Here is a 26,950-nt window from a genome sequence, read left to right as displayed (position 1 = left end):
TCAAGCTCGCTTTACGAACTAAGATGGCGCCGCCCGCCGAGTTACCCATGCGTAGTTTCCGGCCATACTCGGAAGCACGATTCCACGCTGAGACGGCTGGGGGTTGCCAGCGGTGTGGGTTTTCTTAAAACTGCTCGCCGTGGAGCCAGTTTGCAGCCAACATGTCTAGCAGAAACAATAACAAGCTTCCCAGCAACCTGCCGCAGTTACAGAATCTGATCAAGCGGGACCCGCCGGCCTACATCGAGGAGGTGGGAATGCGGCGCGGAAACTCTATAGAGGCTGGGGCGCGGCAGGTTGAGACACTGGCTGGAGGGAGGCGTGGAGTGGAGCTGGGATCCTGGCTTGCCGCGTGTTCAACTGTTAGGTTTAGGGGTTCCTCGAGAGGAGAAAAGGGATTAAGGAAGAGGCATGCTTCAGAGTTCGTTCCCCACCTCTTGGAAATCTGCCCCTTTGGATTTTCTAGCTGCTCTGTAGACCCCGCTGCCATGGAAACATCCTTTAGAAGATCTCATTTTGCTTTGGAGTTTATCTCCCGACCTCATAGAGGCAGAGAAACAGATGGCCTGCCCCCACTCTCCAACTTCCAGACAAGTTTCTCAGCCTTTTCTGAAACCCCTAAGTTATTGAACTAGTCGGTAACACTTAATGAATCTTATGTTAGAATTCCTCTCAACCGACGGGGTGAGGATCTTGCCGGGAGCACACTGAGTTATGGGGCTCTCTCTTCACTTATTGACGGTATTGTGGAGCCAAGAGAGGTAGGGTGTTGCCTGAAACATGTTGGGGCTCCAGGTCTCTCTCTTGACTCCTACTCCTGGAGAAAGCGGTAGGCCTAGCAGTTTTGTTGAGAAAATCAAGGGTTATATTTGACCAGGCTAACTTTAAGATGTCTTTAGACACCTAAATAGACATGTCAGACAGGCAATTGAATATATGAATTTGGAGTTCAGTGAACCAATTAGGTCTGGTAACATAAAGAATTACTCATTCTCACAGTGAGGGTCTGTCTGTTTCTCTCTCTCTGTCACACGCACACACACAGAGTTTAAAACTGGGCTAGGCGTGGAGAGTACATGTGGGGCATAGAACTGAGGCCTGGTGAGTTCCAACATTAAATTGCTGGATTGTTGTTAGGATTAAACATAATTAAATGAGATAATGTACATGATGGGTTTGACACATAGCAAGTGCTGATAAGTGGAAGCTATTATTATTTCTGTATGTCTGTTGCTTTTGGCTGTTAACACATCTGGAGCTCCAGAATAAAATATTTACTTATTAAAAAGAACAGGGGAATTTTGACTGGAGAGCTTTGTGTACTTGAGATATAACTTACATTTTCTAACCCAGTATTTTTCTGCAGCTGTGGGTGCTCTAGATACATAGACAATGTAAGAGGGGTCATTTAGATAGTAAATGGCAGAATAGGGCCAGATCTGAGTTTTTGACTCTTGTTTCTCTATTCTTTGTATGATACTACCTAAATTTCTAAGTGAAAGGGTCTGTAGATTACCCATGATGTACTCATACTTTTCAAAATTCGTTTTGAAGAACACAGGTAAGGGAAACTATTTCTACATGACTTTGCCACCGTTTTTTCTCTGCGCCACTATCAAAAGCTTCTGAGTAATTTTTCATTCTGTGCTGAGAAAGCCATATAATAGAAGGTAATCAATTTAAATTTTATTTTTCTACAGTTTCTACAGCAGTATAATCACTACAGATCCAATGTGGAGATTTTCAAACTACAACCAAACAAACCCAGTAAAGAACTGGCAGAGCTGGTGATGTTTATGGCACAGGTAAGAAAAATAATCTTTGAGTAGAACAAAGAGCAGTTGTTACACACAGCTTGCAGAATATTTTCCCACTTATTCCCAACCTCATTCCATTTGGGAGTGGAAGCTTAATTTAAAAAAAAAAAAAGTAACTTTCCCTTTTTGCAAATTTTATTTTTTCCTTATGTTGAGTTAGAGGATGTCACTAGAGCTTTTCACAGAGCCAACCAGAACAAAGCTTTCAAGCTATTTGTTTTCTTCAAATTCATCCTAAAAGCAGATTCTAAATCATGTCACACATAATTTGCTAAGACTAGTGGAAATATGAAAGGGGCCAGAGAAATTAGCATGTAAAAGAGAAAGATGATTTGGAACCATCTACTTCTTTGAAACAGCCTTTTACTCTCCTTTTGCAGAACATCCTAAATATGTGCATATGAATTATAGGAGAGAAAGAAAAACTTCAGAAGAGCCTTTGCTTTGTTACAGATTGGTCACTGTTATCCAGAACATTTAAGCAACTTTCCTCAAGAGCTGAAAGATCTTCTCTCCTACAACCACACTGTCTTGGATCCAGATCTTCGAATGGTAGGACCAATACTTGGATTGATAAATTACTCTGTGTTCATGTAGTATGTGTTTACATGAGAACAGTCTCTTGGCTAAATATCTTTTTAAAAAAATAAATCAGAATGTGTCACCCCTTCCTTAAAATCCTTCTGTGGCTTCTTCTTTACACTTAGAATAAAAGTCAGACTTGTTAACTTGGCATGTAAGTCCCTACATGATCTTCTTCCTGCCTGTGTTTTTAACCTTATCTCCTTTTCTGCTCCACTCCTCTCTCTCATCTCTCTATTCTGCAGGCATGCTCACCCTGCCAGGATGCGCCTTTCCCTCTTTACAATAGGTGATTCCTTGTCATCCTTCAGATCTCACATGCATGAAGAACCCTAATTACAAGTTACAGGTTTTATAATGTTTAATTTATACACTTATCCATTAAGTAGCCAGTTTGAGCATTTAAACAGTTACCATAGTGGTTGATACTGGGTCCTGGCCAGTGCTTGCATTTCTCCTACTTGCGGGGGATGTTGGCTGCTAACGGCCCCCAGCTGCCCTTTCTCTGAAGCACCATGTTCAGCTAAATGGGAGCCCTAGCACCTGGGAAGTGGCCCTCCTGCCCATACGTGGTATCTGACTGACCAAGAGTTTCAAAAGCCCAGCCCCTTCTCCCAGGGTGGGTCCAACTTTGTGTTGCAGTTTATTCCCCAGGGCTTCTCTGTGATCAGACTAAAGCTAGTCTCCAGCCAAGGATGCATCGATGCTCAGCTTTTCTCTTCCCTATCCTGCTTCCTTCACTTCCCTTTGAGAAGAGGACGCACCCTGAACAAACCACTGTAATGAAATGGGCTCTGCTTCTAGTGCACCCAACCTAAGGCATTTTCAAATTTTCATACATGAGCTTTTCAAACACCTTTACAGCTGGTAGAACTACACAAATATTAAGAACACAAAACATACTAATATCCTACACCAAAACTTGTAAAAATGCTGAGTATATAGATTCAACTTTGTTTCTTATTCTTATATTTTCCCAGGCTTTCTGTAATTCTTCTACTTTTGTACTTCTCTAGGATTTTATTAATTTGATTAGGCCCAAAAGAAAAAGAATACCATCTCATAAGAGCCGAGGTTGGAGTCTCTGATTGACTCAGTTGGGACACAGGACCTGGCAGCACAGCCTAAGAGACTTCAAACTTGAACTGTTACAGAAGAATTTCACTTATGACATGGAAATTTTCCAGTCTTTGGGGATCATATGGACTTGAGATTTTTAGTGTAGAGACTTAGTGTCTTTCCAAGTAATAATTAGGTTTGTTTTTTTTTTTAAGTTTTGTGTGCTAAGAGTACCCAACCAAATTATAATCTGCTGGCATTATTAAATAAATATGTATATATTTCTTTGTAGTGTTTTATGATGATTAGTAGGTTTTTAAAAATACTTAAATTGCTAGGAAACAAGGGATTGAGTCTGTGTCATTAGCATTCCTCTTTAGAGGAATCATTTAGAACACAGTGGTGGATCCACTTTTTAATTAGCTATTGTGATAACCACCAATCCTTATCAACTGCTGGACTTTCTTTCTTCCTAGCATATTTGCTATTTTTCCAGGACTTGTTGAATCATTCCCAAATTTTGTTCACTCTTTCTTGCTTACGTAGATATACACAGGCTATATTTCTCCAGAAGAAACAAAATGCCCAATTATGTTAACATTTACTTAACAAAGTCAATAACATGAAATTTTCTTACTTCTCTTTCTTTGATGTAACTACCTTTTTATGCACTTTTTATCCATTTCTTTTTTAAGCATTACTATTTTTATTTTTATGTTTTATGTGCAAATTGTCACTACTTGGCCAGTCCTTTTAGCAAGGCCCCTGTTGTGTTTGAAAGCAACCTCGCATCTTGAAAGCATCCTTGCATCCTGGCAGAAGTAGTTCCAAATCCTTTCTCACTTTCTGCCCCAAGAGTTGAAATCAACTATTCTCCAAGGATTACTTGTTCCATCTAATAGAGAATACTATTAGAGGTCAACATTTTGGGGGCTAAGGGTACTTAGGAAAATTAATGGTAAGCAAGAGCGCTCTGGCTGCTGTTGGGCCATTCTTACTACCAACAGTACTTCAGAAGAATGCCTTGTGAGGTCACCGATTCAGATTGATTATTCCAAATTAGTGTGTTATATTATTGTTACCCACCTTTCTTATCTCTGTGGATTCATTGATCACTAGAATTTTATCATATGTTGACCCTTCCTTGACCTCCCTGTGTAAAGGAGCCCTCCCTCAGTCACCAGGTATCAATTATGTTACCTAGTGACAGATTTGAATGTGAGACATATGCTTACCTGCTTGTCTGTCCCCTTGTTTGCTCCACCCCCGTGTAAGGTCCATGAGGGCAAAGGCTGTTCTGTTCCAGTGCCTAGAGTAGTGCCTCATCAGTGGAAGTGATTAAGCACTTCCAGGATATACTTGCTCCATTTTCTCATCTTACCTTTATTATTATCTTATGGTATGTTTTCTTTTCCTTCCTGAGACATTTTGCAAAGCTTTGATTTTGCTGAGAAATAAGAATCTCATCGATCCATCAAGTTTGCTGGAACTCTTCTTTGAACTTCTGCGTTGTCACGATAAGCTTCTGCGAAAGGTAAAAAACAAAATTGCTTTTTTTCGTCCCCTGTATCTCAGTCTTCCTTGCAGTGACATAAAACTTGTAGAGTTTGGAGTCTCTTAACTTCTTGTTGCTTCATATTATTGGATACATAGAAATAGGAAAAAAATTGACCATTATGTGCATGCAGTATGGTGGCAATAGCTAACATTTATTGAGTGCTTACTTTTTGCCAGGTTACATTTCTCAGAGCATTTTATGGATTTATTTGTTTACCCACAAAGCGCTGTGAGGTAGGGTTTATTATTATTATTTTGTAGATGAAAAGGCTGGGGCACAGAGAGAATAATGTGCCCAGGATCGCTCAGCTTCTGAGTGGTGAGGCAGGAACATATGCCCAGGAAGCCTGGCTGCCCTTTTCCACTGCATGTACTGACTAGCTAAAGCTAAATCAGAGCATGGCTATAATCACTCCCATTGTCTCCCTCCAAAAACTGACTTTTTTTGTTATAATATTTCCCTATGACTGTGTTTGCTTATATAGATAAGACCAGAAGCTAAAGGTTTATGAAAGAAATTTAAGAAAGAGAAACTTAAGTATACATTCATTAACTTAATTTTTTTCCCCAAAGTATTAAGAGACTATAACTATTTGATTTTAGCAGTTGTACTTCTTGGTCTGACTTGTGGAATAAAAGTGATCCAGAGGAGCATATTCTGGGTACAGTGATATTTGTATAAATTCCAGTATTGTCTCGCCTGCAGTTAGGGGCTTGGTAAATGGAGCGACTTTCTTTCTTTCTTCTTTTTTTTTTTTTTTTAAGTTTTATTGAGTTATAATTCACATATAATTCATCCATTTAAAGTGTACAATTCAGTGGTTTTTAGTATATTCACAGAGTTTTGCAACCATCACCACAGTCAGTTTTCGAACGTTTATAGCACCTTGAAAAAAACCCCATTCCCATTAGCAGTTAATTTCCATCCTTTCATCTATCCCAGCCCTGGGCCACCACCACTGTACTTTTGATCTCTCTAGATTTGCCTACTTGGGATATTTCATGTAAAGGGAATCATATAATATGTGATTTTTTGGTGACTGGCTTCCTTCACGTAGTGTAATGTTTTCACGTTTCATCCATATTGTAGCACGTGTCAGTACTTCATTACTTTTTGTTGCCAAATAATATTTCATCGTCTGTATATCTTATATCACTAACATGTGGAATCAAAAAAAGATGATACAAATGAACTTATTTATAAAACAGAAATAGACTCACAGACATAGAAAACATTTATGGTTACCACAGGGGAAAGGGGAGAAGAGATAAATTAGGAATTTGGAATTAACAGATATACACTACTATATATAAGATAGATAAACAATAATGACCTACTGTATAGCACAGAAACTATATTCAATGTCTTGTAATGACCTATAATGGAAAAGAATCTGAAAAAAATATATATATGACTATCACTTCACTGTACACCTGAAACATTGTAAATCAACTATACTTCAATAAAAAATAAATTTTTAAAAAATATTTCATTGGTTATACTACATTTTGTTTATTCATGCATAAGTTAATGGCTTTTGGGGTTTTCATTTTTTGGCTATTATGAGTAATACTGTTACAAATATTTGTATGAACATTGGTTAGAAATATATTTTCATTTCTCCTGGGTATATAACTGGGAGTGAAATTGTTGGATCATATGGTAACTCCATGTTTATAACCTTTTGAGGGTAACTTTCTTTTTGCTTTAGCTGCTTCTTTCCGTTTTACTTGTTTTATTCGTTTTTGGTCTCTTTTGTGATAGAATGAAAAGTGGGTAAAATTAAATCCTCCTGTACATTTGTACTTTTCGCCAAGTTGAGCAAGGTTAGAAATGTTGGTAAACACGTGTATGTTTCTGTTTCTTTTCCTCAGACTTTATATACTCATATTGTGACTGATATCAAGAATATAAATGCAAAACACAAGAACAATAAAGTGAATATAGTAAGTACCCTTTTGTTTTTCATGTTTGCAGCATTGTGCCATCAATGTATTAAGTCTTCATTCTCTTTTTTTTCCAGGTGTTACAGAATTTCATGTACACCATGTTAAGAGACAGCAATGCGACTGCAGCCAAGATATCTCTGGATGTGATGATTGAGCTCTACAGAAGAAACATCTGGTAATATATATGTACTTGTCTCAAGAAATAGTCCTTTATTCATTTGTAATTACTGCAGAGCACATACACAATGATTTTTCTTGATCCTGAGCTCTTTAACATCCCTGTCTGAATTAAGTTGGAAGTAAAAAATACAGAGGCAATCCAAGTGGCTAACAACATTGGCTACCATTTCTTGAGCACTTGCACTTTGCCTTACCTCGCTCAACCTTCAGAACAGTGTAATGCAGCTATTTGGGATTATTTCCATCTTATAGGTAATGAAACCTATAGGTTCATGAGCTTACGTTTAGTAGCCAATAAAAGTCACAGTTGAAATTCAAACCCAGATCTGTCTGACTCTGAAATCTGGGCTCTTCTCTGCTTTTTTGGAGATTTTCAAGTCAATTTTTTCTATGTATGTAAATTATCATGTTTCATAAAATTTGGTTTGTTGGTACAGTGCTCCCAACTGATGTCTCTTGCTTTTCTTACTCACTAATTTTTTTAATATAAAAGTAGTATTCTTTGCAACAGAAAATTTGGAGAAAAAGTTTTTTTAGTTATTGATAGTCCTACCACCTAGATACATGCACAGTTAATATTTTATATCTCCTCCTGTCTTTTCTTTAAAGTGAATTTTAAAATGTGGTTGGAATTTTGCTATATTGTAGGTTTTCATTTTGGTTTTTTTTCCAGTTATCTTGAGTAGGTTTGTAGGACATTAAAAATTATTCAAAAGAAATCCATCTTAATGGCTGCATGATTTTCTGATGCAAGACTGGGCTAAAATTGAACTAAAATGTTCACCTGTGGCTGACTATTTAGCAACCCATGGTTTTTTGAAATATTACGAGCTATGAATTTTAACATGTCAGCAATATTTACTATACTGTTTATTTTATGCCATTGTCTATGCTATCAAATACAGTAGAACAAAAATTTACTTTGAAACACTCAACTGTCTTTCCCCAGGAATGATGCCAAAACTGTCAATGTGATCACAACAGCTTGTTTCTCTAAGGTCACCAAGGTGAGCGCCTGTGGGGCTGGGCGGTGGCGCGGTCTGTGAGTGGTCTGCTTCTCCCACTAGCAGGTGAAGGAGATGGCTGTGCGAGGAGGAGGTGGTGTGCAGACATACTGTTTGCCTTTAGTCATGCTCTCTGTGCACTCAGACTGCTTCCCTGGTTTACCTGTGTTTTAGAGGAGTCAAACAAATTATGAGTTTTTAAAAATTCTTTGTATTAAACGATAGCCTTACTGTTTGTTTTTTCCTGTGATTTTTAACTATTCTTTTATCAGGTTCAGACAGAGCTGAAAGAAATTTAAGAGCATGTTTGACTTTTAGAAGGGCTATAGTACCATTATTCTTGTGAGAGATGTAGAAGTTCCTTAACTGCCTACTTGAAGAATAACTATGTAGAGCCTGGCTAAGAAAAGTGAGCTCAAATCCCACCACTCTTGTTTTTTTTTTTCTTCCCCTTCAATCCTAGTTCATATGCATGTGTAAAATGTAGACAGAAGTATTCTTTGTTGTCAGCTGGAATGAGTAATTGACTTTGTTTGAATCGGCCTTTAGATACTAGTTGCTGCTTTGACATTCTTTCTTGGGAAAGATGAAGAGGAGAAACAGGACAGTGACTCAGAATCTGAGGTTAGTTTAACCAAAGATACTTCTGAACTTTGCAGTTTATCAGGTTTTATTTTTGTGTTCTCAGTACAGATTGTAAAAGCCATGACTGTTCAAGTTAGAAAGCAACTTACCTGCTATCTTAGATGCTACCTTTATCCTTTATTGAGTTCTGCCATGCTGAGATTTTATTCTACTCAGAATTTATCACGTAAGTTCAGTAAGATTGGTTAGATAACTAATAAAACTTAGATTAATTCAGCCTTGTTCCTAGTGCTAAAGCTATACCTGTATCTTACTATATAAACTTACTAATTACTGCTGCCATGTTTTTGTGGTAGAGTGTCAACGTCATGGAAGTTGAGAGTAGAGGAAGGAAGAAGAGTAGTAAAGCATCTTTAAAAGGAAAAATCAGGATTTATGATGTCATGAAATTTTCTTTATTAAAAATATTTTTATTAAGATTAAAAAGAAATTTGAAAAAAACCCTTTCCATTTTAGCATTTTGGTAACAAGATACTGGAGTATGGAATAACATCTTTTAATTTGTTATGTTATTACTTTATTAAATAATGTATGAATAATACGTTATTATAAAAAATTTCAGATACTATAGATGCTATAAAAGTTTTCCTGATCTTTTCTTATTTCCACTTCCCAGTTCCTTCATAGATAACCATTTCGTTTCCCATGCATTTATATATGGATGTGTGCACATATTGCCTTATGTGGGTCTTTGAAATATATATAAATAATATATGTATTATTTTGCAACCTGCTTTCTTTGTGATGACATATATAGATGTACCAATGCATTTAGATATTCTTCTATTAGTACGTATAGATCTACCTCATTTCTTTAGGTTCCATAAAATACAAGTGTACTATAGTTTAAGCATTTTCCTCTTGATAAATAATTATTTCCAGTTTCTTTTTTCAAATAAAAACAAAGTTACATTCTGTCTGGGTGTTGTACTTCAATAAGCTAAAAGCAAAATATAAAAACAAGAATCAGTGCTGCAGTGAAAATCTTTGTATGCACCTATTCATGCACATTGGGCAAATTTTTTTTGAATTTTTAAAGCTGCGTTTATTTTTAATAGTTGCATACAAAGAGTATAATACAAAGAAGTGATTGAAAGGATTACTCTCTTTTTTCTGTGTAGATTTTCCTTGTTTACAGTTTTACAAAGTTATTTCTTCTTTAGGATGAAGGACCAACAGCAAGAGACCTGCTAGTGCAGTACGCCACAGGGAAGAAAAGCTCCAAAAACAAGAAAAAGTTGGAAAAGGCTATGAAAGTGCTCAAGGTGAGATTTGTACCTGGGAAATGAGGTAGGAATCATTAGAACACAGAATATGTGGGTTTTAGCCAATGCCTTTAAGAATTTAAAAAAAAGAAAATAGCATTTTTGAAAGATTTAGAAACGTGTGGTGAATTTTTAAGTACTAATCTTTTATTTTAATATTTTTAAATTTTTATGGTGGTGCTAGGGATTGAACCCAGGACCTTGTACATGCTAAGAGCACATGCTATACCACTGAGCTAAACCCCCACCCCCAGCACTAATTTTTTAGATAGTTGTTTTCAGCTGTAGCAAAATCTGACTTGAATGAATTATTTTGATTAAATTCATCTTTCATTTGTTTTGGTCACAATAGCCTGTATTAGGGTATCTTTGCTAGACATGTCTTTTCAGAAGAGTGTGCAAATGAAGTACATTTGTGTTTTGTAATGATTATTTGAAAATCATTAATTTGGCCCTTGTGTGTTTAATGTTTCTATTTCCAAATTCCTTTAAGTCTCACAGATGCTAAATTCCTAAGGTTTAATCTTAAAAGACAAAAACTTCCTTTAGTTCTTCCAGTTGAAAGAAAGGTTTTTGGAACAAAGATTTTTTTTTTTCTTTTTAAATAGTGTAGTGGACTTGATAACAACCTTGAGCACATTAGCACATTTAGTCCCAAGGGCCTCATCACTGTAATTCAGAATGTAAATGTTTGCTCTCCCTTTCTTTCAGAAACAAAAGAAGAAGAGAAAGCCAGAGGTGTTCAACTTTTCAGCTATTCACTTGATTCATGATCCCCAAGGTACTATAATTATGACTTTCCAAGTTCCTTGTTGGCTTTGTCTACCTAAATAGTTTCCTTCCTTCAAGGTTACCAGGGAATATAAAATCCTTGGCACTTTAACAGTCAACAAATGCTTGGTTGTTACTAGTTGGTTGTAGCCTAGAGAATTATGTTCTGAAGCAGTGATTCCCAGTCCACAGTAAAATAAGAAAAATGTAGAGGAACAACTCTCTTTGCAATTCTTGTCTTTAATAACACAATAGTGGTCAATTGTACTTAACCAAGTAAAAAATTGACAATCTTTTGTTGTTCTTTTTTTTTTTTTTTTTTTAATTGGTCTTTGTAAACCAAAAGTTCGGGAACCCTATTCTAGAACACTAGTTCTCAAACTAGAGTGCACATTGGAATCACTTAGGGAATTTATAAAACTATACTGGTACTTGGGTCCTGTTATCCCCAGAGGCTGATTAGTCAGTATGAGGTATGGCTGGGCACTGGGGCTTTTAAATGCTCTCTGTACTCCAGTGTACAGCAAGTTTGTTGACCCCTCCTCTAGGTCAGTGTTTTTCAAACTTTGAGGAACGTACAGATCACCTTTGGATCTTGTTAAAGTACATATTCTGATTCAGTAGGTCTGGGACTGGGTCCTGAGGTTCAGTATTTCTAACACGTTAACAGGTGGAGAACTACTGGTGTTCTGCAGACCACACTTTGGGAAGCAAGGCCCTAGAGAACTGTTAAGTGGAACATTTGTCAAAGAATCAATCAGGATGTGGATGCTAAAAATATTCAGCATCCGTAAGACTTAACTTTGGGCATCACTGAAGGTTATTCACCTGTGTGTGAATCTTTTCACCTTCTGTCATGCTATTTTTTACCAGCCTGGTTCCGCAGAGTGATTTCAGGTACAGCCATACCAGAGTCAGTGATCAAACTACTGCCTTTCTCTACACCTGTTAGATGATGTTGTACAGACCATGGGCCCACAGTGTACTTATGCGATACCCTCTTTTCCAGATTTTGCAGAGAAGCTACTGAAGCAGCTCGAGACCTCTAAGGAGAGGTTTGAAGTGAAGATGATGCTCATGAACCTCATCTCCAGATTGGTGGGAATTCACGAGGTTTGGATTACATTATGTTTCTCTTGGTGAATATTAGAAATAAAATTATTCTTGGTTAAAAGAAAAGCCACTAAGAGAGCAGAAGTATCCCTCTAAACCATTTAAACCTATACAATTTACAGAAGGATAAAATCTTTCACTCTGAAAATAGCTATTTTTTTTAATCACTTTGTTTTCTTATCAGTAAGTACGGATGTTAAATTCTACGTGTGTTCAGTTTATGGTCAGACTATTTTGTGTTCTACTTTTTATGTAACTGTGTTTGACATACACATTTTTCTGAGCCATCATAACCCAGATATTTTTATTGACTATTACTACATTCTCAATTCACCCCATCATGGTTTTCCTGACTTCCACACTACTCTAGCAGGCGATTGTCGTGTTAGCAAAGCTGTATTCTCTGGTCATTCATTTTATGTTCAGTTAGATTGCCAGAGCTCCTTGGTGGTATTATATATAAATATATGGTGTATACATATGGAAACTTCACACATACTCTTAGACTAACTGCCATTGTTGAAAAGGAGAGATTCCAAGAATTCAGGCCGTAAAGAAATGACTCTTAGGGTTAATCACTATCATTCTGCTCTTGTGTCTAGTGCTGTTCTGAGCATCACTGAATGTGTTGCTTTCTTCAAAAAGTTTTTCTTAAATAAAAAAATAAAACAAGAAAACAGGCTTCTTTACTGAAAATAAAATAATGTAGACATATATCAAGGTAAAAATGAAAGTAGACACGAGTGAAAGCATTTGTTCCTTTTCTCTAAGAAAAACTTAACATTTTAGTGATTAAATTGCTTTTTCTCCATGAGCTGCAGTTTTAAAGCAGGATTACCAGGTCAATTCTTGTTACATTTGTGTAGCAATTTCAAGTCATACCTGAATTTGAGCTCCATAGGAAAACAAAATTTGTATTTTTTAAAATTTATGTTTGATTTGTAATTTAAGTGTGTCTTGATGGAAATGATACCACAGTTTCACAGCTGACCACAATTGAACATCCACCTTTATATTGACCCCACATCTTCCCTTTTACTTCTTTAGCCCTGGTTTTGCTCTGTGGCTAAAGTAGAAAAATAAAAAATTCATTCTCACGTGATGAACTTTGAAAAAGACCAGGCCATCTTCAAAGTACCTCTTCTTGAAGGCTTTAATAACTAGGTCCTTGTCACCTTTATTTAGGTAGGTTCCAGAATGTGAGTGCTTTGTGTCTAACATATGGAGCTCAGGATAATTGCTCAGAGTAATTCCTCCAATGTAGTTGGACTGGTATCCAATAATAAAACCAGATGTCTGGGTTTTTTGGTGATCAGATTATACTAGATGCTATTCAGATTTGAATTACTCTTTTGTCCCTTCCTTTGAGCTTTAATAGCAATGCTGTTCCTTCCTGTAGTCCTCTTTATCTTTGAAGAGTAAAAAGTTGATTTTGCAGCCATACCAATTTTAAAAGTGGAAGGATGTTGCATTTTGGTTGCCTTTTTTCCCACCTTGTTTATTCTGCATACACTCCTTCTTTCTTGACATAATGATAGCAACATAGCCTTCCTTTCCTTGGTTAATCAGAACATAGATTCACCCTGGGGCATGAATGCTTGTTGGAGAAAAAAAAAGTAAAAAAACTATTCCTACTCAGTTGAATGTGGTGATATAATTGCATTAGGGGGAAATTAAACTCTACAGCCTAGCTACATGAATATTAAAGTCAGTGCATTCTTCTTGCCACAGCTTTTTCTCTTCAACTTCTACCCCTTTGTGCAGAGGTTCCTGCAGCCCCACCAAAGAGGTAAGCCTCCCACTTGCCATGTTCCTTTCATGGCTTTGGGGTAATAACAACCTCCCGGAGTCTTGTTCTAGAATTATTAAAGACAGGAGTTAGGAGGAAGTGTGTTCTATTTCCAAGACAACAAATCTGTGTGTTTTCTTTCCATAGTCTGCCATGAGGTAGTTGTTCTGCTCATCAACTTGAGAAAGTTATTGAGGGGTAGGGAGTGGCACAAAATAAAAAACCAGTTTCTCAAAGCAAGTCTTTTTGTAATACCATAAATACTCATGTGGAAAATTCTAAAAAGGAATTTTGTCCTTTTACTGTATCTTTGTAATGGATAGCAAGATTTCATCTTACTGCTCTCATTTGTATTCTTAATTAAAAACAGCATAAAAGAAAGACCCAAGTCACTAAGCAAATTAACGACAAGTTAGGCTTCACCTCACTTCTTTATTTTGCCAGAGGCCTTGTTCTTTATATCTACTGCCCCTTTGAAGGGAGGGTATGTTTCTGTGTTTGTATTTATTCAGTGATTTCTAGTATGGGCACTGCATTAGACACCAGTGAACACAAAGTAACGTCCTTACCTTCATAGAGCTTACATTCTAGAGGGAGGTACAGAGAGTGCTGTATATAATATGTTCAGGTGAAGATAAGTATTTTGAGGAAAAAGGAAGCAAAGTAAGGGCAATAGGGAGTGCTGGGGTGGGTTCTATTTTAGATTATGTGGTAAGGAAAGACACTTTGATAAGGCAGCAACTGAGCAGGGACTGAAGGCAGCGAGGGAGTGAGCTGTGCAGGCATCTGAGGGCTGGGTGTTCCAGGCAGAGTAAGCAGCAGTAGCGTGTGCTTGCCGTGTTTGCTGTAGTCCTGAGAAGCAGGGCAATAGACTGACTATGACCCTTCTGATCTCTTACATGTTTAGAAGTAACAAAGATCCTTCTGTTTGCTGCGCAAGCATCTCATCACTTAGTCCCTCCGGAGGTGAGAACTTGTAAACCTTACTTCTGTTTGGATCTGGTGCATGATTAGCAGTGCCACTAACTGTATCATAGTGGCTTTTCCACTGAGTTACTGGGTTCTACTGGGTTCCACTGAGGTTACTTTTCTCCCTGCCTTTTTTAAACTGAGTAAAACAGACACTAACTCTTAAGAAGATACACGTAGACATTTAGTTTTAGAAGCAAAAAAAATTTACTACAAAAAGTGAAGTTTGTTTTGGACAAGTTGTTGGGAATTCTGGTTTTATTGCCAAATTTTATGGTGGGGAAGGCAAGAATATTGGTAAATATGTAGTGATCATTTTTCAAAGCTGATAATCCCTTTGATTAAAACAGCATTGGATTTTCCTAGGTCAAAGAAATTTTAAAATCCAGATTGAAAGCTCATATTAAAAGAGAGTTGAATTTAATCTAAAGATAGCCAAGAAGAAGGCTGAAACTCAAAGAGGAGTAGTTTTCTGTCTGTCTTCCTCAGTCTTGATCCTTCCACTGAAGATGGAGGGCTGTTTTTCTACCATAGTAGTCTATTGTGCCTTTGTCCTCAAGTGTTTTGAGTCGGTGTGGACAGTATACCTGTGCTCATTTCTTCTTTTACTCCCATTCAGATCATCCAGTCAGTACTCATGACTGTGGCCAACAATTTTGTTACCGACAAGAACTCCGGGGAAGTCATGACAGTAGGGTATGTAAGTGTGCCTGGAGGCAGTGGATGTGGCTTTAATATACTGGGTTTGCCTTACATTACCAAGATGTAAAATTTCAGCTATAATGTGCTCTCTGGAAAAGCAGTTTAAAATATACTTCAATCTTCCTCAGAAGATGTGTTTTTAATTTATTGGTCACAATTTTGATGGGGGAACCAGAGAAAAGATATTTGTCCTTCTAATCAATGTTTTGGGTTTTTGGGTTTTTTTTTTTAATACTAACTTTACTCTTTAAATGAATGCTTGTGTGGCAGTCTCAATGTTTTTTTCTCCTGTCTCCTACCCTGAATCCATTTTTCCCTGGAACAAATGATTTGTTATTGAATCACTCTTTAATCCCAAAGGCAGTTCAGTAGCCCTTTGGATTAATTCAGAAACACTTAATGAGTGTGAGAACTGGTTTAAGGATTATCTAATCTGTCCTAATAACTAAGTAGAATGCTTAACAGCCGCTTTTTATCTCCCTAGGAAAGTATTGCTGGGATAACAGCTCTAAAGACTTCTAGCTTTTCCTTATTTGACCTAGTACCGTCTCCCGTAGAGCTGGTGAATTAATGCTGCTATCATTTACAGGCATACCTCATTTTATTGCACTTTGTTTTATTGCTCTTCACAGATACTGCATTTTTTCGTTTGTTTGTTTGTTTTTATTTTTTAACAAATAAAAGATTCGTGGCAACCTTGTGTGCAACAAGTCTGTAAGCGAATTTGCTTACTTCATGTCTTTGTGTAACATTTTGGTAATTCTCACATTATTTCAAACTCTCCACCAGCAAAAAGATTCTGACTTACTCAAGATGAAGGTTAGCATTTTTTAGCAATAAAGTATCTTTTAATTAAGATATGTACTTTTTTAAGACATAATGCTATTGCACACTTAATACACTACCGTATAGTTTAAATATAACTTCTGTACACACTGGGAAACTAAAAATTTGTGTGACTCACTTTATTGCAATGGTCTGGAACTGAACCTGCAATGCCTCTGAGGGAGGCCTGCACTGTACTGGGATGACACTGTTCCTTATTCAACTAGTAGAGGAAGTAGCAGTGAACTGTCTGGAATCAAAGCCCTCTGAGGCTCCCCACCCTCACACTCTCTACCATGCTGTAATTTTAGAGACCTAAGCCCTATAAAACCAATGTACATTCCTTTTGATTTAGTCTTTTTAGGAAACCTTCTTGGGCTGAACCACGTGAAACTACTGTTTTGGTTTTTTTAATTCATTGTTTCCTTTTCTAGAATCAACGCTATAAAAGAGATAACAGCTCGATGTCCTCTAGCCATGAGTGAAGAACTTCTCCAAGACCTGACTCAGTATAAATCACACAAAGATAAGAGTAAGTGGTGTGTTGTTCTTAGTGGATAAAATAGTATAGAATAACTCATTTTTACCTCAATAGATTCTTTGCTTTGACATTTCTAATTAAAGGTGTTATTTCCCAGATGTGACGATGTCCGCTAGAACTTTGATTCAGCTCTTCCGAACACTAAACCCTCAGATGTTGCAGAAGAAACTCCGGGTAGGTGAAGCATACATATGTTGATCAAGGGTTTGGTCTCAGACAGTGAGAGTAATTTCCTACAATTTGCATTTTACTATTTCTGTTGCTTCCATTAGGAGTATTGGTGATACGTGTAGTTTTCTTCTTCAAGCTCAGAATAAAATTGGTTGAATGCTGTTGCTTAAGTATTTTGTAGTTGGTATATGCTCTTTGATGATGGCTGAATCTCAGAGACCTGTCAGGCTCTTTCAAGTCAGTAGCCGATGCCGGAACTAAACAGGCTATTCCCTACCCAGTTACTACCTCTTTCAAGTTGGGCAGGAAGAGAGATGTATGTATGTAGCGGAAAGAGAGATGGTGATCTTGAGACTTAAAATATCGAAGTTTCCTTATCTGGATCAGAAGAAAACAGTGGGCAGAGTTGTGGCTGGGGGATTTACTTTGACTCAAGACATAGTGGATTATTTTTGTCATTTGCTTGCTCCCATTTTTTGTGATTCTCCCTCTAAATTCATAATCCTACAGAATCCTTTTCATGAACAGTGTTTTGCAAACTAAGCACCTTACTGAAAACTAATTCCTTTCCTTTAGGGTAAGCCTACAGAGGCCTCTGTAGAAGCAAGAGTGCAAGAATATGGAGAACTAGACACTAAAGATTACATTCCAGGAGCAGAAATTCTGGAAGTTGAAAAAGAAGAAGAAAATGCTGAAGACAATGAAGGTTCATTTTTATTTCAACATTATCCTGGACAAAATCACCCCTACTAGTTCTGTATTGGTCTTGAAGTGTTTATGCTGTTTGAACACTCATTCAGCAGATATTTACTGAGTAATGACTGCGTGCCAGACACTGTTGCCAGCATTGAGTCAAATGGGCATGGTTCCTGCTCTGAGGGAACTTATGTTCTCATGTAGGACATGCCTTTTCAGGTCCTACACGGCGACTGCCTGTTATCAAGGACATGCTGTATGACACTTGGGAAAGATAATGGGTTTTTGTTTGTTGACTAGAAAAAAGTCATGAAGATTAATCCTTGGCAATCCTTCAGAACTCTCCTGTTGAAGGAGAATACTTGGGAACTTGTTGAAGAATGCTTGAGGAACTCCATTCCGATTTCCAGGGTTCGCTTTTGTTGCATTGGTTGCTAGGGTCCTATCTTCCTGTTTGTTGATTCATTATTTCAACAGAGCTTTCGTTAGCATTAGCTATGTGTCAACCATTGTCAAAGCAAAGATGAATGATATGGTTCCTGCCCTTGAGGGTCTTTCATAAGTAGCTAATAAAGCATTAACAGGATTTACGCAAAGTGGGTCATAAGGGCTGGAGAGGTGTCAGGTCCACCTCAGAGGTTCAAAAAAGGCTTCAAGGAAATGGTGACCCATGGGCTGTATTTAGAATGAATGGCGAACAATGGTAGAGTAGTGGAAACTTCCCATGCAAACTGTGAGCAAAGTCCTGAGGAGTTTAGGAAACTGTTAGCATGTGGGATACAAGGTGATGCGTAGCAAGCTATGAGACTAGATTTGGGGCCTTGTCATGAGTGGTTGTGTACGCCATACCTAAGAGCTGGAACACTGTCTTCCAGAATGTGGGCATCCTCTGAGAGACTGCAGGTATCCTTGGTTTTTAAAGCTTACTGTGGTGGCTCCATTAGGAAGGCTCTAATACCTCCTTATTGAGGTGTCTGCAGGGTTCTTGCACAACCAAAATCTTCTATCTTGGTTCTCTAAATGACTTGTTTCTCACCAATTTCTCAAATGTGTAAATATACTTAGACAAGTTAGATGCTTGCTGTGTGGCCAGTATGAATAAACAGGTGCAGTTTTGATGGTCGCGGTTTGGTGGAAGGAGCGTGGGCTGTAGAGTCAGACATGATTCTTGTCATTTCCGTATGGGCTGCATTTCTGGCAGTGCAGTCTCAGGCTGGTTACTGAACTCCAGAGGCTGTTCCTCTTGAGTCCTGACGGTTAGAAAAAGATTGTAAAGTTATAGCTCATGGTAGGTATTTGGTCAGTGCTTATTCTCCATGCCTTGAGTAAGTAAAATTGATGTGGCTTAGTTAACAATAATATCGCTCAGTCCTTGGTGAATAGAGCATCTGTTTGAGGTTCATTACCTAAATTTTTTTTCACTTGATTTCTTCAGTGCACGGTGAGCACGTGACATAAAGTGGGGTGCTAATGGTGAGCTCTTTTCACACAGATGGGTGGGAAAGTGCCAGTCTCAGTGAGGAGGAAGATGCCGATGGCGAGTGGGTTGATGTGCACCATTCCTCGGATGAAGAACAGAAAGAAATCGTAAGTCCTGATGTTTCCTGTTCCAAGTGTTGGGGGGGGGCTTCGCTCTCACTGGAGCCACAAACCGTTTAAGCCAATGTCGTGCGCTTTAAGTCCGAGAAGCTGAACAGCTTGCCCCTGGAGGAGCGGAAAGCCAAAGCCGCAGCCGTCAGCACTAGCCGAGTTTTAAGTCAGGAAGACTTCCAGAAAATCCGAATGGCCCAAATGAGGAAAGAACTCGATGCTGCCCCCGGGAAGGCACAAAAGAGGAAGTATATTGAAATAGACAGTGACGAGGAGTCCAGGTAAAACAGCACGAACCCCAGCTCTTTAGTCAGCTCACACGATAGTGAGAGTATTAGGGAAGGAACTTCCGCCCTTGCTTCATACTGTGTTGTTTTCTTCACCCCAGGGGTGAGTTACTTTCTCTTCGGGACATTGAACGCCTTCACAAGAAGCCAAAGTCCGACAAGGAGACGAGGCTGGCAACCGCAATGGTGAGTGAGGCCTGTCGTTCCCTAGATCTTCAAACAGAAAGCAAATAAAGTGAAGTATGACCCATAACTCACCTAGGCCCAGAACTGCAGGATTTTATGCTTACATTTTAGATAAAGGTGTAATTAATGTAGCATCAAAGGCAGAGATGTGAGGGGTTCAGTTAGGTGAGTTGTAACAACTTGATAGCCATGTAACCACCGTCCAGGACAAGCTGTAGCGTGCAGAAGACACTGCTATGTGTGCTTGGTACCGGGGACTCAGGACAATTATCAGAGCTGTTAGACAAGCCCAAGGGTATTTACACTCATTCAAGAAAAGCCAGAGACAGCTGGAGTCTGCCTGTGGCAATTACTGTTGCTGTTCATGATTTTTAACCTGGCTACATTTCCAGCTTCATTTTCTCTACCTTCACTTGTTTCAGGCACCATTCCAAACGGGCTCCACATCACCCTCTGTTTTCCGTTTGTACTGAAGCTTAAACTTTAGATAAGTTTGAAAACCCATGTCCTTTCTTCACCGCACTTTTGCATATACTATTCCTACTTCCTGAAGTGCTCTACCTTTGCCCTCCTTCCCCCAACCAGGAAGGCCTGCATCCTGCAAAAAAAAAAACAGCTCCTGGGTCTCCCTTTCTCGGAGGCTCCTCCGACCTCACCAGGCTGAACTAAAACCCTTTCTTCCACTGAGCTCTCCTTGCCCTATTATGATACATCATGGTCATTTCTCCCCTGGACTGAACTGAGTTGCTCGGGAGCAAGGACTTTGTTCCACCCCCTTTAGTGCCCTTAGCATCCAGTAGAGCTCCTGGCACAGAGGAGATGTGTATGTTGATGAGATAACTCCTGAAGTGGTATTTGTGTGTATGCTGATAGGCTGGCAGAACAGACCGAAAAGAATTTGTGAGGAAGAAGACCAAAATGAATCCATTTTCCAGTTCCACAAATAAGGAGAAGAAAAAACAGAAGAATTTTATGATGATGCGGTACAGTCATAGCGTCCGGTCAAAAACTAAGCGTTCCTTCCGAGAAAAGCAGGTGAGTTCAACTTGAAGCTTGTCTGGGTAGAGTAGCATTGTCATTCTAATGTTTCCCTGCATTTGAGTGGAGTTGTGCCTTCTAAGACCTTGTATTATGTGAGTCTTATGGTTAATGGGGAGCATAATTGGAGAGCATGGAGAGATGGAAAACAGTCAGGTAAATCCTAGACCTGACTTGGTTGAGACTGAGCTGTTTGACCAAAGGGAGCCCATTTTTCCTCCTCTGTAAATAAAGGAGTGTAAGCTAGATGGTCTCTAAGGTCCATTCCTATGCTAAAATTCTCTTGACGTTGCATCTATGAAATATAATAGGAAAACTAACTGAAGAATAATTTTTGCGTGCCTATTATCTGCCTGGTACTTTTTTCCAAAAAGCAATAATAATAAGTGGTAATATCTCAGAAACAGTTTCAGGAAAGGGGTACAAACCAAACAGTTCTGTTGTTGGCATGATCCTTCCTATATGTGCCCTTTTGCAAAGCCATTTTGTTTGCAGGCCTTTGAGATTTTATTTTATCCATTTTTAGTCTTTGATGGGTATTCCTGGGCTGCTCTGTTGGTTTGCTTATTTCATAATTCATTGTAGCGAAACAAATTTGTGCTTTTATATCTTCCTCTACTGGGAACGTACCAGCGTTTAAGTCTAAACGTATTCTGAAGACTCTCTAGGAAATCAGGTCAAGGGTAAAGTAGTGCCACTTTCTGAACCAGTGTTCCTAAATGGCTAGCCAAGGACGAGCCTGCCAGGCCTAAGTGTAACAGCCAGCTCTCCAGGGTGATGTTCTGTCTGTGTGGGAACCAAGTCAGTGTGAGCTGAATGAAGGTGCCGCTTAAAGTCTACCTCTCTGTTTAATCTTTCTAGTTCTCAACTGTTGAACAACATTATGTAAGTAATAAAGCATTTTGCATAGAAGTTGTTGAAAGTTGAGGTGAAAGGAGAGGTGCCATTTAAGATTTTAAATAGTCTGAATTTTGCCAATTCAATTTAAATTCCTAGTAGAACTGATTAAATTCGTTAATTTATCCTTCCCCTGTCCTTTGTAAGATTTTGACAATTGAGGAAATAGTACTCACACAGTCGGTAGGCCTTGCTTCATTTTGAGTTTTTAGTGACTTCACTACATTTTAGCTAGAGGTGTTCCTTCACCCACTACTTCCTCTAATTTTAGGCATGCTTTTGTTGGCTTGGTAGAGAAGCTTTGCTTTGTTCCTGTCAGCACTTCTTGAGTTACACTTCTCTAAAAGATAAAAGAATTTTTTATTTAATAGGAAGTTAAGAGTTCATTGGTTATGTGCACTTGTTGGTTCAAGAGTGCTTTTTCCTTCTCCAGTTTTCTTGCCATTTATCAGAATGTCTATGTATGTTTCCTTGCCCTATATCTTCTTCAAGTTCTCTTCACTGTAAAACTTGACTTTAGGTTCCTAATTTTCTCTGTTCTCTTCTTCACTGTAGACCAACACTGTCCAGTAGAAATATAATGAGAACCACATATATAATTTTTAAGTAAAAAGGTAAAAAGAATGGGGAGGGCATAGCTCAGTGGTAGAGTGCGTGCTTAGCATGCACGAGGTCCTGGGTTCAATCTGTAGCACCTCCGTTAAATGAATGAATAAATAAATAAATATAAATAAACCTAATTGCCTCCCTCCACCAAAAATAAATATATAAATTTATTAATATTCTAAAAATAAATAAAATTAAAAAGCAAAAAGAGGTGAAATTAATTTCAGTAAAATATTTTATTAACCCAGTATGTCCAAAGTAGTATCGATTCAATGTCTAATCAGTATCAAAATTATTAAATGAGATATCTTACATTCCTGTTTTTAAGCTACTTGAAATCCAGCGTGTCTTACCCTTGTGGCACATCTCAGCTTGCACTGGCCACATTTCAGTGCTCAGCAGCCACGTGTAGCTAGGGCTACTGTATTGGATGGTGCAACTATAGAGTGTCTCCAAAAAGACTAGAGGAGGAAAGTAAAGCACACAATAGGAGAAAAAGAGAGGAGGACTTTGCAGTGAAGATTTTTAGAAGATAAAGGAAGAGGAGGGAGTATATATCTTCCTTATGTTCGGGTGGTAGACTGTGAAGGGGAAAGGGAACTGATGGATGGGGGAGAGTAGCCTGTGCTTTGTCACAAATAAGTAGAATTAAATCCATGTAACCCGGGTTATAAAACAGTATTAGCTAATATATGATTCTTACCACATGGTTTAAATGTTCTACAGCTTTCCATCTTTTAATTCATTTGATCAGTATATAACAGTATGAGCAGATACTGTGATTAAACTGACTTTACAGATGAGAAAATAAGACATAGATAGATGAGTCTGAGAAATACCTTCTAGGCCACACAAATTAGGTTAAGATGAACTTGTTAATTTTTCTCTACCATAAGTGTTGCAGTTATTCTGCCTGTCTACAAAAACATACAAAGTCCCAGATCTGAGCTGAAGGCAAGGACTCAGTAACTAAAAAAAAGTTTGAATATTTAGATGAAGAGCCAGGCAGCTTCCACCCTCCACCCCCAAAATGCTTTGAAGTTTCTAGGGCTCAGAGAGTGGTGGATGCTTGGGAATTAATAGAATAATTAATATCCATCACACACCTAAGATGTGTACATTGGCCTTGGTTATCTTCTTTTTCTAATGTGGGTTTATTCTTCATAAACTTTTATTTAATATTCTCTTTTTGGGGGGAACTGTAAAACTTTGTAAGGATGTTCATAGATTCACTTTGAACATTGGTCCTGTGGTCTTTTTCTCTAGATCATGCTTAGGTATTTTTTTCTTTATCTTCCAGCTGGCGCTACGAGATGCACTCTTGAAAAAGAGAAAAAGAATGAAGTAACTTCCAAGCAAATTTTCCATTCCACGGAGGATGCTAAATTTGTGTCATTACTCTGAAAATTAGTAAACTAAGAATGTTTGTTTACATTAAAAATCCAGAAACACTGTATTGTGAAAACCACAGTAAACTTGGTAGCTTTTGGTGTTCTTATTTTAGAGATGGCTAATGGTTTGAAGTGAAATAGTAAATGGTGGTGTAAAGTGATTTTCATTTAGTATTCATGCCCCAAAAAGGATATATATATAGAGAGAGAGAGAGAGTGCCTATTAATTGTCACTGAAGATATAATGAACCAGAATTCCTCACTCAAGGCATTTATAGCCTATTTGTGGGATGAGGCGCGAGGCAGGTGTGTATATGTGTATTTACAGTGCAGTATAAATAGCTCTCTAGTAGAGATAGGGCCATGTTTCTGTGGGGTCACAGACACCTTATGGACTAACTCTGCAGGGGATGGGGGTTATGTATTCTCTTAAAACAGGACAATGTTACAAGAGTAAGAGGATCTTACTTGTAAATAGGCTTTCCTGCTGAAAACAGGTCCCTGCTGTACAGATTTTGGATAGACAATTTAGCATTTTTAGTCTTATCCAAAAGACATATTTTTTTAATTCTAGCTACAGGCTTTTTGGTTAAGACCTTGCTTTTTAAATTGCCTTACGTATAAGTAGTAATGTTGGGGTGACTTAAGTTCATCATTTGGGCTGCCCACTCTTCCATAGAGGAAAAAGAAATCAGATTGGTTTCCTCTGCCTTTCTTCACCCTGTAAAATGTTCAGCCCACTATTTCCCTTGTCTCAATAAAAGGTTTCTTATGTCAAATAGGTGCTCTGTGTGCTGAGTGGTGTGTGTTGTCTCCCTTCCCCTGGCATGCTTGAGGAGATTTCAGGGGACGTGAGAGCTGTGGTCAGTCTGTTTGTAAGTTGTTGCATTTGGAAATAGTTTGGTGCCTTGTCTCAGATTTCTTGGATAATATATTGTGGTAGTTGGGAAAACTGCTTCAAATGAGAGTAAAAGGCAATTTTCTGTCTACTCAGCATCTTCTAAAATGACTTTTCTTGTTCCTTTTCTAGCATCTTCTCACTTTCTGAGTTCAACTTCAGTTTTATTTGAATGAAACTTTGTAGCTTTCCCTAAGACACCCCGTACCACTGGGAATTAGTTGTGAAGACCTTGAGGTTTAATGATTAAATTGCACTGCCCTACCTAGGGAGAGGAGGCCTCAGTCCCCAGCAACTTCAGCGTTTCACAGGAAGTGTCAGGTGCAGATGTGAATCTCAGACTAGCAACTGGTTTTTTTTTTTTTTGGTCATTTTTGAACTGGGTATCTCCTTACATGTATAGGTTCAGACAGAGGTAATTAAATTCAAAATGGCCTAGCAGCTAGGGTCCGTAACTTTGCTGTGTGAATTGTGATAGTGCGTGGAACTTTTGTCCTTCCCCTAGACTTTCCCACCCCTTAGCTGCCAAGAGGCCAGAGTCCATTCTTTGTTCTGACTTCTGTTTTTCTACTGTGGTTTCACCCGACTCATAACTGAAGTTTATATGCAAGCTAAATATCTGGCTTGAAAAGCTATAGTCTTAACTTTTATTTCTTTAATCCCATAGTATCTTATTCCCATCTGATTCCTTTTATTGTTTTATAAATCTTCTCTTGAGAATATCTTCTGTTTACTCTGAATTTGGAGTCAGAGCCTCACAAGGTTAGATACTGCCAGCAAAGGCACAGTGACCTTTCAGGGTGACTTTTACCTTGACGAAGTCACAGGGTTTGAGCTTCAGCTTTTTAGTCTTAAATTTTTATCAACACTGAGAATGGGGCCATTTCAGGGATGAACTCACATTGTCCAAGCTTATAATGTATATAAAGTAATGTATATATCTAGAATGCTGATACATTATTTATATGTTCTCAGCAAGTTCCTCCAGAAAATGTGCTCCAGAGAAGACAGAGTCTGTTCTGTGCTCTGTCCCCAGTACTAGTCCAGTGCCCAGTATGTAGCTCCTCAACAGGTATTTGAACACCTCATATAACTCCTAACTGTCAGTCTTTTCTCTGTAAATGACATACCGCCTACCTCATCGATTGGGTGTGAACCAGTGTTTATAAGCACTTAGCGTGGTGTTTGCCACAGAGTAGCAAATTTCTCATCAAAGATTGAATGTCTATTAAGTTTTTATTTTATATTTTGCTTAATTTACTTGAAACAACAATTGCAGTTACTACAGATATTTGTTTTACCCCTTATACATTTTGGGGGTACTAGTTTGAAATATGAAAATGTATATTGAATGCTTACCATGTTGCAAACACAGTGATCATGCTGTATAGAAATTTGTAATCCAGTGAAGGAAACAGACGTACAAAATGACTATTTTTTTAAAAATCCACTTACAGAACTATCAAAAAAGGCACAGTACAGGGCTAGGGGCATCCTGAGGAAGGGGCAGTTTAGCTGGCAGAAGGGTGAAATGCCCACTCACTAACACACTGATACGTATGATGAACAGGGCTGCAGTAGGAGATAAATTCCTGAATAACAAGAGAAAAGTTAGGGTTTAAAAGTTGGTATGGAGGTTGGTGGTATAGCTCAGTGGCAGAGCGTGTGCTCAGCATGCACGAGGTCCTGGGTTCAGTCCCAGTACCTCCATTAAAAAATAAAAAGTTGGTATAATTTTTAAAGGTTACGATTAATATAAATTTTGTTTTCATTATCTCATATCCTAATTCTTTGAAAATTTATGATCTGTATAGAGTGTTACATGGCAACTCAGTATTGACCAGCAGGTTTATGTTCAGACTATTTTAGATAAACACATTTTGAAACTATTCTACCAAGTGACAATACAGTTCTTCCAAGTGACATCCTTTATTGTATAAAAGTGAAACTAAAAGTTAACTACTGCTTACATATTTTGAGAATATTTTATGAGATTTTTTTAAAATCTTGAATAGGAAGGTAAGACACTGAGATGGAGCTTTTTATCTTTTATAAGAAAATGACATTTTCCCTCCTGTTACAGAGCATTTGATATGGAAGCAAGAACAGAGAGCATAGCTAATTCTGTACTGTTTAAATACTGTATATTTGTATAGGGCATTCCTTATGTGGTAATTTTACTTCTTTCTACAGATTCTGCTTTTGATGTTTTGTCGGTCTGGAAGTGGTTAAATAAATGTGATTTATCCACATGATGGAATACTGTGCAGCCATTAAAATGTTTATAACAGGAATTACTTACTGTGAATGAGAACAAAATATATTTATACTATTAAAATTACACATGTAAGAAAATGGGGAATAATAGAAGCCCAAGAAGAAAGCCACCAAATATTAAAGTGATTTTCTTTGGTATCAGGA

At 38.0% G+C, this 26,950-nt stretch overlaps 1 protein-coding gene across 2 annotated transcripts; it reads left to right on the top strand.

The window, feature by feature from the left end:
* The first annotated feature begins 15 nt into the window (after nt 1-15).
* On the top strand, nt 16-26,950 carry SDAD1 (SDA1 domain containing 1). 2 transcript variants are annotated; one of them, XM_010969315.3, is made up of 22 exons: nt 16-251; nt 1,701-1,805; nt 2,271-2,369; nt 4,882-4,992; nt 6,891-6,962; nt 7,040-7,140; nt 8,095-8,152; nt 8,699-8,773; nt 9,958-10,059; nt 10,771-10,840; nt 11,840-11,943; nt 13,675-13,732; nt 14,640-14,698; nt 15,321-15,397; nt 16,663-16,760; nt 16,867-16,943; nt 17,517-17,646; nt 19,129-19,223; nt 19,317-19,507; nt 19,615-19,699; nt 20,573-20,734; nt 23,541-26,950. In XM_010969315.3, exons 1-22 carry the CDS (start codon nt 162-164, stop codon nt 23,586-23,588), a joined length of 2,067 nt encoding a protein of 688 aa, XP_010967617.1. In that variant the 5' UTR covers nt 16-161; the 3' UTR covers nt 23,589-26,950. The 2 variants fall into 2 exon arrangements, with proteins under 2 accessions (XP_010967617.1, XP_045362111.1); XM_045506155.2 differs by having other exon boundaries at nt 235-251; nt 2,198-2,369.

Source organism: Camelus bactrianus, chromosome 2 (genome assembly GCF_048773025.1).
Source record: "Camelus bactrianus isolate YW-2024 breed Bactrian camel chromosome 2, ASM4877302v1, whole genome shotgun sequence".
Lineage (NCBI taxonomy): Eukaryota > Metazoa > Chordata > Mammalia > Artiodactyla > Camelidae > Camelus > Camelus bactrianus.
The sequence above is the reverse complement of the archived record's forward strand: the minus strand, read 5'-3'. Positions and strand labels throughout refer to the sequence as shown.

Bases quoted from the DNA above. Each gene is read 5' to 3' on its own strand.
- SDAD1 (XM_010969315.3), top strand. From the start codon at position 162: ATGTCTAGCAGAAACAATAACAAGCTTCCCAGCAACCTGCCGCAGTTA. The intron at 252-1,700 runs GTGGGAATGCGG...ATTTTTCTACAG, and splicing joins CGCCGGCCTACATCGAGGAG to TTTCTACAGCAGTATAATCA. The intron at 16,761-16,866 runs GTAAGTGGTGTG...GTTATTTCCCAG, and splicing joins TAAATCACACAAAGATAAGA to ATGTGACGATGTCCGCTAGA.